The 13,617-nt window shown below is 34.4% G+C and overlaps 1 protein-coding gene across 5 annotated transcripts in view; it reads left to right on the forward strand.

Annotated features, from left to right (window-relative positions):
- VEZT (vezatin, adherens junctions transmembrane protein) overlaps positions 1–13,617 on the forward strand; it is a 70,683-nt gene that overhangs the window by 27,246 nt on the left and 29,820 nt on the right. For 2 of the 5 annotated variants that reach the window (XM_081311528.1, XM_081311529.1), the window contains exons 2-5: positions 1,010–1,144; positions 5,223–5,312; positions 10,042–10,217; positions 11,707–11,982. In XM_081311528.1, the coding sequence (XP_081167654.1) occupies positions 1,010–1,144; positions 5,223–5,312; positions 10,042–10,217; positions 11,707–11,982 (677 nt within the window). The remainder of the gene's footprint in view (positions 1–1,009; positions 1,145–5,222; positions 5,313–10,041; positions 10,218–11,706; positions 11,983–13,617) is intronic. The other 3 variants (XM_081311532.1, XM_081311530.1, XM_081311531.1) reach the window with 3 other exon arrangements.

Here is a 13,617-nt window from a genome sequence, read left to right on the forward strand (position 1 = left end):
ACCTTCACTCATGTGAGCCTGAAACAGGAACTGCCAAAAAGGAATGGAAATTTACCAAACCAGATTTTTCCAGTTAAGCCACTTCTGTAAAGACCTTCTGCTAGCAAGAGCCTGTACCACCAATGAACAATGCTACCTCCTGCAATAAGCCCCTTGTAAACCAGGGGTCTCTGTTTCAGAATACCTTAAATGGAATTTTCCTTTTTGCCTCTAAAAACCGCTTTGCCTCATCTGTTGAGGCATCTATAGTCTGCCATGGTGCAAGTGAATCTTAGATTGCTGTCCCTTAGATGGCATAACTGAAGCACAGAGGATTGTAAATTGCCATAGGTTACTTAGCTAGTAAGAGGCAAAATTTGGATTTGAACCTATAGTTTGCCTCCAGAGTTTGAGTTTTTAATTACTGTGTTCTAATGCGTGTATTACTCTCTGGTTTGCCATTACTCATATGTGATTTATAGTTTACCTACGGTAATTCTTTCAAAGAGTTTTATTTGTAGTGCCAAGCGTATGATAGATAATACATACTTGTGCTAAACAAAGTAATGAAGATGATGTTATGATAAAATTGTAATTAATACAATGCAATCATTGCTTAACATTTTTTGGCTTAAAGTAATTACCATGTTTCACTGTAGGTCCTCTTAGGAATTTTAACCAGCATTGGCTATTTTGAAGCAGTCTACTTTAAGAATACAAAAATTTGGGACAAAGATACTGCTTCACCAATCTATTTATATTCCTAAATTCAGTTTTGCTTGCTGGTACTTGCCCAAAATATTCTGTGTGTTTTATTTAGAGTTTTTCCTTTTTTGGGTCTCTCTGTTAGATGCTTGTTGATTTATTGGTATTAAATCACATTGATTGCCGCATTCAATTCTCACAGAAGTCTTAAAGACTTTGGACATACTAGTCATGACAGTGAAGTTTGATGTTGAATTTGGCCTCTTTAAACTTTTGAAAAAAATAAGGATTTTGAAATTTGCTTTATTTTATATGTCTCTTTCAGAATTCTCCACTTTACCAGTACTTACAGGATTTGGGACACACAGATTTTGAAATATGTTCTTCTTTGTCACCAAAAACCGAAAAATGTGCTACCACAGAGGGACAACAAAAGCCTCCTATGAAAGTCCTACCGAAAGTAAGAGAGCACACTGATACTCATTCTTTCTTTTTTTTGGTACAGATACTGAATGCAGGGGTGCTTAACCACTGAGCCATATCCCAGCCCTTTTAATTTTTTAATTTTGAGACAGACAACTTGCTAAGTTGCTGAGGCTAGCCTCAAACTTGGAATCCTCCTGCCTCAGCCTCCTGAGTTCCTGAGATTATAGATATGCACCACCACATCTGTTGAGAACATATTCATTTGTGTGTGTGGGGGGGAGGGGGGTTGCTAGGAACTTAAGTAACCCAGGGCCTTCTACCCACTAGGCAAGGACTGTTGTCACTGAGCAACATGTCAGCCAAGCATGCTCATATTTTTATGTTTTTTTTATTATCTTACTAGTTAAATACTTTTGCCTCCCATAATAAAAAACAAAACCATCTCCTAAGCCCCTCCATGTCCTTGGTGAGGTGCTTATTTTTCATTTTATCAGTGGTACAAAATTGTTTAGGTAAATGGGAATCCTTACTGCTGCTTTGGACTGTTTTGTGGATAACTTACATAAACTGAGAAAATGAACATGGTTGAATTAAAATATATTATTTCTTTAGTATTTAAGTTATCCAAAAGGATTCAAAAAAATATACTAAAACTTTAGTTAGAACCGAACTAATAGGAATCCTCTACTTAATGGAATTATCCCCTCTAAATATTTTTTTAAAAGAACACAAACTATAAGAAAGCAAATTGAAGTTTTTGAAACACAGTATCAAGGGTATATGAAAAATGGGTATGTTTACCTCAATTTCTGATGCCTTTATATTTAGAGGGTTATTTTTCATCTATACAGTAAATTGCTCATGTGAGTGATATACAGCATTATGAAGCTGAGATACTAGAAGAATCTCCATTAATTATGTCTTGGAAGATGCATCTACAAGATTCCTTATATTTTATTAGCTATATTTACTGAAATATGAAAATATTTAGTACATTTCAGTCTTATTAAAAGGATATAGAAAAATATTAGCTATTAGCCAGATTACCTCATTCCTTAATCCTTCTAGTTTAATCCATGTTTTATTACAAGACTCAGTTACTATTGTGAAGAGACATTCAAGTTTCCAATTAGTCATTTACTCCTTTGTGATAAGAAGATAGAGAATAAATTGACAGGAATATTTTCCTGATCCTGTTAGTAAAACATAAAATGTGAGGTAACCAAGCTGGCCCCTTTGCAATAACAAACTAAACGCTAAAGAATGTTTTTAACTAATACCTAGAAATGGAAGTTAGGGGAATTAATTTTCACATGGGTCACAATTTACTCCTTCTTGCCCTTTTCTTTCTTGGGAAGGGGTTTGAAAAACAAAACCTAAAGTTAGGTCTGATAGGCTGTTTTTAGACTAGCACTTGTATTTGAGATTACTTAGCATCAGCAGACAAAGAATAGCTAAGGGATAATCTTTGGGCAGGGATGGGAATTGGCTTCTAGTTTTGGAAGTGGTTTTTGGCATAAACTCAGGTTTTGTAGATATTAATGCTTGTCATTTATGATAAGGATTTTATTTATAGAAATATTTATAAACAAATCAGATAAAGAGCTTATAATTGAATCCTCTCAGTAATTGAGGTGAAAAAAAAAAAAAAAAAACGCACCCAGAGGACATTTTTAAAACTTACCATGTCTAGAAATTTCATTTAGTCTTCCTATTGTTCATCTCTAAGCAACTTTTTTTACTCTATGAGCTATCTCTTCCTCAAATGAATTTTAGCTGTCCCTGAATCTGGGACAGCTAAAATTTAGAAGCATTTATTGAATTATTCAGTTCATTCTCAGGGAATGTATTTTTAGAATTGTGCCCAAATTTCTGTTCAGGGAGTGAACTATCAATTATTTTTCTTTGCAAACAGTGTTTTTGTATAATATATGTTCTTGATGAAGCAGTCATTAGCATTATTAATTGCCTTCTCTTTTTTTCATGTTAATGATAAGTATTTATTGTATAGTCTCTTCTAGTATTTGTATCATGAATATTCAACCTTTTTTTCTCCTTTTCTGTGGTTGTTCTTTTTTTTTAATATTTTTTTTAGTTGTCAATGGACTTTTTATTTATATGTGGTGCTGAGAATCAAACCCAGTGCCTCACATGCTAGGCAAGCACTCTACCACTGAGCTACAACCCCAGCTCTGTGGTGGTTCTTAAATGTTCCTTTCATAAGGTTTTTTTGTTTGTTTGGTTTCGTTTCTTTACAGTCCTGGGGATTGAAGCCAGGGGTGTTCTACCACTAAGCTACATTCCCAGCCCTTTTTACTTTTTATTTTAAGACAGGTCCTCACTAAGTTGCCCAGACTGGCCTCCAACTTGCAATCTTTCCAACTTCCAATCCTCCTGCCTCTGCCTCCTGATTGTAGGCATACACCCACCATTCCCAGCTCTTTCACAAGATTTTAGCATCAGGCCTCTTCTCTCCTTGGTCTTTCTTCTCTGGGTAATCTTGTCTACTATCTTGCCTTCATTGATTGGTTATATACATTCTCCAGGCTTTTCTGAGGTCCAGATGCTTATTAGACATTTTCGCCTGCATGTGTTCCAGTAAGCACAGATTCAGTATGCCCCAAACAGGACTTCTTTTCTCAGTCACCCCCAAAACAAACAAAAAACATTCTTTCTGTATTCCCAAATTACTACCCTCTGTCAGTTATCTCATCATTTCCTATCACTCCTGTGTTGCTTTGGTAACTAATTGATATATCAGGTCAGCTTCTATGTATCTTAAATCTAACTCTATGTATTACTATGTTTACATTCAATACCTTGCTGAAGCCTTTATCATTATTTATATGACTTATTAAATATCCTCCTAGTCATTCTGCAGACATTACTTGCCATTGCAGCCTTTACACCATTGCCAATTATTTTTGTAAAATGCTGATTTATTGTTTTGTTTTCTTGCATTAAAAACCTTTGGTGGCCCCTCATAACCTATCAGATAATGTCTAAACTATGATGTTATCTAAGATCATACCATGCCTTTCATTATACTCCCCCACCCACCCTCATGCTAGGGATTAGACCCAGGGCCTCCCTTATTCTAAGCATACACTCTACCATTTAACTATACCCTCTGCCTTATCTTTTTATTTTTCTTTAATTGACACATAAAAATAGTAAGTTTTTATGGAATCCATATACCTTTTAACTTCCTGAATAATCCCTTCTTCCTATAATAATAACTGTCCTGGGCTATGCCACCATTTCCATGGTCTGTGCTTCCTTAGCCTCTCTCCTTTGCTCATCCTCTTCCCTTCCCTGGAATGTCCTCCCACCTTTGTTGAATTCCTGCTCCTCTGATAGGGCTTAGCTCCAGTATTAGTTGCTCTTTTGACCTCCTCTCCTCTCCTCCCATACTTTATTCTAGACTTTGCATTGGTGTATAATTATTTCTATTGTCTCTTCTATACTAAGTTCCTGAAAACAGCAGTTATGTGTATTTATTTTTAATTCCTATGACCCTTTGCAGTACCTGGGTATTGTAATCACTCAATATAAATTCCATCATGTAATTTCTGGCATGCTCAGAAATGGGCTATTAAGGTAAATTGTATTTTTGGTTGATTCAATAATAAATCTCTTATTTCAATATGTGACAGTTTTTCTAAAGTGATTAAAACATCTTTCTGCCTTAATGTTATGAAATGAAATAGTCTTAATATTTGAGAACTTGGCATGCCCTAGGATTTTCATTATGAAATAAATACCAACGTCACATTGACATAGATAGTATATAGTGTTCCCAAGACAAATAGATTACATTAGAATGTCTTTGGGCTGCTTTTGGAGAAACAGATTTCTAGGCCTTATTCCAAACCTGTTGAATCAAACTTTTCTTAGTTTGGAGGCTCAGAAATATTAAAAGCTCTAGGTGATTCTATTGTACAACCAAATTTTGTAATTGATGAGGAGACTGCAACATTGACAAAATGTATAACCTGGACAATTTTTCCGATAAAAAATCTGATTAACTAGAGGTAAGGTATTTAGAGGTTTTTTTACTTTTTGGTTGTATTTAATTAGTGATCCTATATAATGTCATTCATCTCCTTCAGCAAGGCATCCTGTTAAAAGTGGCTGAAACCATCAAAAGTTGGATTTTTTTTTCTCAGTGCAATAAGAAAGATGACTTACTTCACAAATTGGTGAGTATTCACTTTACTTCTTTTTTTTTTTAAGAGAGAGGGAGAGAGAGAGAGAATTTTAATATTTATTTTTTAGTATTTGTTGGACACAACGTCTTTGTATGTGGTGCTGAGGATCGAACCCTGGCCACACGCATGCCAGGCGAGCGCGCTACCACTTGAGCCACATCCCCAGCCCCTTCACTTCACTTCTTTTTGTCATCTTACAGGGCTTCATGTATTTTGCTACTGATTTTGGCAGTGATTTTTCTTTTTTTTTTAATTAGGAATTCTGCAATAACTGAGGACCTTTTAATTCAGGCTTTTGTTATTGTTCATAGCTCTTTTAAGAGGTTAGTAACAACTTAGAATGGAATATTCTGGTAGTTATTGGAACCTTGTTTTTTAGACTTATAAATTAGTGCTACCATCTTGCTTCATTGACAAGTGTTCCTCTCAGGAGGGAAGAGAATTCATCTATTAGTGTGATCAGTTTAGTCTTGGGGGACTGGTGAATCACAGAATTTCACAGACATTTGAAATGGTCAATCAACGCTGAGGGTCTTTGTGATTCCTGAGAGGTTTTCTTTCTATTTTAAATTTTTTTTCACTAGACTAGGCTGTAATTAATATATCTATTGCTTGACTCAAGACCTTCTTACAACCTAACAATATAAAATCCAGGAAGTATAGCTAAAACATTCAAGTTATAAAGTTCTCATGGCTCCCAAAAGGAGTAACCAAGTTATGAATGAGCAGGTTTCAGGATCCTCTGCAGGCCTGTGACTCTAAGAATTGTCATTCTTGTAAATTAACATCTGTAAAGAGATTGTTTACAAAGTGCTTTCACATTTTGATTCACTACTCCAAACACACTATAAGGTTGAATATAGTTTGCCAGCGAAAAGCCTAGATTCAGACCATCTAGTTTGGTTTAATATGATTAAGTGAATTGCCCAAGAATATTTAGCTACAGAACATGATAGAGCCAGAATCTGAACCCAAGTCTCTTGGATTCAAAACCCTTGCTCTTTCCACTCAAAACTACTACCTTTCTAGCTTGAGTATTATTATTTTTTGACTAAAATTATGTTTTTAGCAATCCAGATTATCAAGTTCTCTGTTCAGGGTTTCATCTTTGTAGAAGGTGTATTGAGAAGGTCAAGGAAGTGTCTTATCATCTACGTAGAATATCATCTTTACCCAGGTGGAGCCATCTCATTCTTCAGTGATACTAGGACTGTGGTAAGGTATATGGATCCACATATGTTTTTCTGTGGTTTATTCATTGTTTGCATTGGCCTGGTCTTTTGTTCTTTGGTTCATTGTCAGTGGCCACATGTTTCATGTCATGTTTCTCTATAAAGTGGCAGGCAGCCTCTGTATGCATCCCTTTTGTGCCTGTATTATGGAGAATTATGGGAATACATAACCAAAGAAGTAGTTGACTAAAGGAATTGACCACTTGGCTTCTGTCATGTGATTGCTTGACTTTACCATCTTGGTTGTGATATATTTAATATGTTGTTAATTATACAGACGTTGAAGCAGACCCTCTTTTTTTAAATAAAAATACCGGCAATTTTTTTGATATTTGAATATTTTACTGTTTATGTTTATAGTGCCTAGAGATTGAAACAAAAAGAGATTCCTTTATAGCAATTATGATGGTAGTGTTAGTAGTACTTTTTAAGCATTTTTTTGACCTATAAAATGCTTTCACACATGTATCTCATTTGATCCTGTCAGCTTTATGAAATAGCATTATGATATAGAAAACTGTGTAAGATCATTGATGCAGAAGAAAAAATTAGAAATCTCTTTATTCTTTAATGTGTCTTCTCATATCCTTTTCATTTCATCCAAGCAGAAATCGTCCTAAGTTACTTTCTCATGCCACTTTCCTGTGTACATCCTGAAATTTCCATTATCCATCAAATCAATCCAAATTGCTCACTTCAGCACTAAAGAGTCTGCATAATTTAGTATTAACCAACCTTTCCAACTTCATCCACCTTCCTTTTCTTTAATTTTGTATTCTGTATGCCTGTGTATGTGCTCTTATACTGTGGTGGAACTCTTTTCCATTTTTCTCTTGATCTCTTGGAATCTGTTCAGTAAGCAATCCTATCTTTTTCTCAAGTTTCCTCCCCACACAAACTTCATTCCATTGGATCTCTTATTTATTCATCAACCTAGTAATAATTATCTATATTTATGTTCTATAAGTTTTTGCATTGTATTATGTTCAATGCATGCTTTTCTTGTCTTTTGAATTATTTCATATGTACTAACAACACTAACAGCTAACACTTAGAACTTACTGTGTGCCAGAAACTGTTCTTACTATTTTATAGATATCAACTTATTCTGCACAGCCCTATAAAGTAGTACTTTTATTATCCCCCATTTTACAGATGAGAAAACTAGTACAGAGAAGCTATTAACTTGCTTAACTTGTGAGCCCAAGATATAAGCCTAGGTTCCAAGTTTTGATACTCAAACTTGTTGAGAATGAGCCATTTTATATAGTGCACCTTCCAACAGCACAGGGCTCCCACCTCTGATATGTAAGTCAGTCGGAATTTGTACCTTTTAAATTTCTTCCTTTGTTTGATTTGAACCTGGACTTCTCAGTTCAAATAAGGCTGTTGTGAGATGTTTCTTAATATGGCATATGACTATTTTCCTAGTAGTTTGATTGCTATAGTACAGCATATTTTCTACAGTTAATTCTTATTTTTATAAATAGTAATATATAATTTTATAATTTATCCTGAAGAAACTTATTAATTTAATCTTATTCCACTTAAATAGCCATTGTTATCAGAATATAGTTCAAGTTTTTCCTCTGTAGAAGCAATCAAATCCTTAAGATAACACTGCTTTAGTTATTTGAAGTGTCTTCGTTCCTTTCAAGTTCACTATTATTTTAGGTTGTTGGTTTAATCAGATATTCCCAAAGCTATTAATATTGCCTCTAAGCATATTGATTTGAGAAGGCAGAGTATTCTAGTTTTGCAGTTGAGTGTGATGCTAGGGAATGATGTTTAAACAAAGGAAAAGCAAAGTTCTGCCCTCAAACCTAAGACCTAATTGGTTTTATTTTTATTATAAAAGGCCTTGTTCATTTAAAAATTATTTTTATTTTGATAATATAACAAAATCACTCTGTTACTAAATTTAATACAAAATAAAATGTAAAATTTTCTGGTGAGGCTAACTGCAGAAAAGCAGAATTAACTACCAAAGACTACGGAAGGTACAGGGGATGGGGAAAGGTTGGTCAGTGGTTACTAAGTTACATTTAGATAGGAGTAATAATTTCTCATGTGCTATTGCACAATAAGGTTACTATAGATATCCATAATGTACTATACATTCAAAAAACTATAAGAAAGGACTTTGTAAGTTTTCACCATAAAGAAATGATAAATGGGGAGAAAGATATGTTTAACGGGATTTAAACATTACACCATGTATCTGAGTATTGAAACATTACATGGTACTCCATTATTATGTGCAATTTTCGTGTTCTTATGTATCACTTAAAATTAAACTTAAAAAATCTATTAGAATTTGAAATCAGAATTCTGGAAAGTAACTTCATCTCTTTTGGCTTTTGTTTTCTTCTCTATAAAATGGAGAAGATGATGATTATGGACATCACAGGGTTACTGTGAAAATTAACCTGACTGCCCTAACACTGCTACCTCTTCTGTCACCTCTCTATAATGTGCAATGTGCATTCTGCACATATCATGAATTCTGCTCTCCCAAATTAGAAGGGCTTCTATCCTGACTGTCCCATTCTTCCAACTCTTTGATCTGATCAATTCTTATTTATCCTTTAAGACTATGTCAGATTTTACTTCTTTAACTTTGGCTGACTTTAAATTTGGTTCTTCTGGTCATTTTCGTAGTTTCCTAGTTATACCTCATCACACGTCTTTACACATTATATCTTAACTGTTTAATTGTTGGTTCTGTCCATTAAACTATTAGGAACTCCTTAGTAAGAGTAGAGACTGGTAGGCCAAGTGTGAGCTCATTGGTAGAGTTCTTGCCTAGTATCACAAGGATCTAGGTTCAATCCCCTAATACTGCAAAAAAATAAAAATAAAAGATAGAGATTTGTATGTCTTGTCCATTTTTTGTGTCTTCGGTGTCAAGCATGATACCTTGCTTAAAGAAGATATTCCTTGACATATGGATAGAAGGAAGAGAGTGAAGAATAAATGAACTGGTATATGTGAAGGCATTTTGTAAACTATAAAGTGCTATGGAAATGTTAATGTTGTTTTGCATTACATACCAAATGATGTACTTTTAAATAACTGAATGTCCATTTTTAGAAGGCCTTGATCCTGTTAATGTAATTCTTAGATATGGCTTTATCATTACGGTATTCAGGGTCAGCATCTTTTATATTATATTCATCATGTTGCCTCCCAACAATTTAAGTAGGCTTGAGCAGACAGTGTTATTAATCTGTAATTACTTTATATCTCATTATTTAAAATTTATACTTCATATCTAATATCTTAATGTCGATCTCAATTTTTATTGTTTCACATATATAGTGAAAATAAAACCCCATCTATAATACTTAAGATAGATTGGACTGTTTCTTTTGGGGGTCTGTACTGAAAATGAACACCTCCTAAAGTTTATTATACATTAGAAGCCTAGCACTTAATACAATGGCATGTATGTATTAATTCTTTTCTTCTGGCATTTTAATGGCAAGGATACTGGATTCCGACTCGACTTACTGCATACCATCCTGCAACAGGAAGTCCTGTTACAAGAGGATGTAGAACTAATTGAGCTACTTGATCCCAGTATCCTGTCTGCAGGGCAACCTCAACAACAGGAAAATGGACACCTTCCAACACTCCGCTCCCTGGCAACCCCTAATATTTGGTACTGTCCAGAAAACATCTATCTTTGACTGCTTACATATAGAGTATCACAGAGGAAATGTCATCATGCTTTCCATTGTAAAGGCATTATAAACATCCTATACAATTAGCATTACAATGAATGTAATGATATGCTAGAGGTTAAAAAATGTTTCTCTGAAGTAACTGCTATTTAAAGTGAAGCTGGAAAAACATATGATTTGATTATCATATACTTCCAACTCAGTAAAATTAGTTTTGTGCTTAGCAGCTCAACAAAGAAGTATAAATATAAGCCAGGTGTGGTGGTGCACGCCTGTAATCCTAGCGGCTCAGGAGGCTGAGACAGGAGGATTGTGAGTTCAAAGGAAGCCTCAGCAACTTAGAGCCTAACCAACTCATTGAGACCCTGTCTCTAAATAAAATACAAAAAAGGGCTGGAGATGTTGCTCAGTGGTTAAGCGTCCCCAAGTTCAATCCTCAGTACAAAAAAAAAAAAAGTATAAATGTAGCAAAAGAAACCTCTGTTACCCAGACATCTACGTACATGTGTGCTTACAAACCTAGCCAGTTCTTTATAGTTCTTTATAAAATATAGTATAATAACTACATTATAGAGACACTAAGGATAGAATAAGACATAACAGTCAACTATTGCTACTATGGTTGAGAAGAGATCATAAGGAACATAATTTAATGATTTAAACTTTTCTAAAACTTACTGAGGAGGCTAAGGCAGGGGGATCACTGGAATTCACAAGTTAGGGGCCAGCCTAAATAATGTAGCAAGACCTTGTCTCAAAAACAAACAGATAAGCATTTTCAATCACTTGAAGTACCTGCATCTAATGCAAAAGTCATATTTTTTTAAATAAGAAGAAGAATGGTAAAATGAGATTATATATAAAAAGTTGCTGATATCCTCCTATTAGCATTTATTAAATTTGACAGAGAACGGAGGACTGAATCAAGGAATGCACTAAATCACTGTTCCAGTTATATTAGGCAGTTACATTCTTTGGCCTCAGTGTTCTAAATGTCTTTCCTGTCACACTGACAGATGCTTCAGATAGTGAAGTATGATACTTTTTAAATCTGCAGTCAACCAAATATCATCATGAGGAAGTAAGCATCTTTTCCTTCAAAAGTAGAAGAATTTTCTGGGTGAGGTGCCACAAACCTGTAATCCCAGCTATTTAGGAGCCTGAGGCAGAGGGATTGCAAGTTCAAGGCCAGCCTGGACAACTTAGGGAGACCCTGCCTCAAAATAAAAAGAACTAAGCATGTAGCTTGGTGGTAGAGCACCCCTGGGTTCAATCCCTAGAACCACACACACACACAAAATTACAACTATTTCATATTATCTTATTAAATGTCATATTTTCAAAGTCTTGTTTCACAAGGAATTTATCAATTTTAGTACACCTAAATTTACTGTTGTTTTTACCAGTTGACTTATCTTTCTTTTTCTTGTCTAATGGATATCCTTCTCTTGGTTTCTCTGTTCCTAGGGATGTCTCAATGCTGTTTGCCTTCATTAGTTTGCTGATTATGCTTCCCACTTGGTGGATTGTATCTTCTTGGATGGTATGGGGAGTGGTTCTATTTCTTTATTTGATCATACGAGCATTGAGATTATGGAGGACAGCCAAACTACATATGACCCTAAAAAAATACAGTGTCCGTCTGGAAGATATGGCAGCAAATAGCCGAGCATTTACTAATCTTGTGAGAAAAGCTTTACGTCTCATTCAAGAAACTGAAGTCATTTCCAGAGGATTTACACTGTGAGTTCATTTTTCGTTTCATTTAAAAAATTATTGTTTTTCACTACATAATTTAAGGAGACTATTTATTATCTATTTTCATTTATCTCTTGAATTTACTGGAAAAGAGCATGTTACCTGTCAGCCCTACTTAAAGTCTATTAACTGTAAAATGAAGGGTTAAAGACATTATATGCTAGATTTAACATGTAGTATGATTCTACTTACCTCCTCTGAGAAACCATAGTACTTCAAGGATCATGATTATTTTATCTATTACCATGTATTTATTTGTATGAGATAATGTAAAAAGACTGCCTGACACTGAACCTAGCATGCAATCGGTACCCCATACATGTCTGTTCCCTTTATTCTCTTTTAAATGTCATCTTTCTCCAGTTTAAGTGATAGATGTATCTGACATGGATTAATTTTAAAGTCTTAACCTGTGTTAGTAATATTCTTTAGTAAACATTGGTGGTATTATAGCACAGATACTTTCAGAATAAGTTAAATGAACACCAACTATGTTCCATATACTATGCTAATCACTTTTACATACAACTAAAGGCAAGTTGTATGGTAAGTGATAGAGCACATATCTAAATCCATTCCATCTGACTTCTAACTTATTTCCAGTAAGTTGTTGCCTACTAAATGCTCACAAATGTTGGCTGGACTATAGTATATTTAATAATTTATATTACTTATTTAACAATTGCAGTCTGTGTGTGGGAGAAAGTATATAATAAAGAATAACCATTACTTTTAGTTGTATCTGGGAAATTATGAAAATCAGAAGTGAAAAACCTCTGGTGTCTTGAATCCTTCACTCTGCTCTAGAATAGTACTTAAACAATCTTGACAGAAAAGCTGTATCTAGAACATTATGGAACAAAGAAGAGGAAGAAGCTGCAGTAGTTATAATGTTCTTTACTCTGTTGTATTCTACACAACAGTTCTGAGTGTTCATATTATTCCAAGACATTAGAGGGATTTTATACCTTCTCCTCTTCTCAACTCAAAATAAAAGTGTTCAGTATCTATGGATATTTTCCTTCCACTAGGTTAGGTCTGCTTCTTACTGGTAGAAGATAATGGTTTTATGTTGTTTGTCAAATTTTAAAAATTAAAAATCACACTTAAAATAAGTAATATCTCCTTTTCATTCTTGACTTACCCAGCATTTTATTGAAAGGCCTGACTGATTAAGCTGAATGTCTGTGTGCCTATCTAATGTTTAGGCATGTGTAGAGGAGTCTGGGCCTTTGTCACTTTCAGGTTTTTACCTATATATATGGAATTGGCATGAAAAGGTAATGTGGGCCAGTTAGACACAATTTACCTCTAGATGATGCTTTTCTACTGTTCAGATGGCAGATAGGCAGAAAAAATATTGGAAGAAATTGTGTTTCATTTATCTCCGACTAACTGGACAGTACACTGAAAAAAAATGAGAAATAATAAATCGTGAATCATAATTTTTTACAAATATTTTTACTTTGTAAAACTGGTTTAGTAAATTGGAACACAAACAATAGTTCCATATGTTGAAATTATGCATGCTATTTTGTTTCTGTCTCAATTTGTCCTCTCTAGAAAATAATTTAACCCTTCTTTGCTTTAAGAATAAGCCTGTTGGAGCTGGGGCTGTAG

The sequence above is a fragment of the Spermophilus citellus genome, assembly GCF_964194105.1.
Source record: "Spermophilus citellus genome assembly, chromosome: 10".
Lineage (NCBI taxonomy): Eukaryota > Metazoa > Chordata > Mammalia > Rodentia > Sciuridae > Spermophilus > Spermophilus citellus.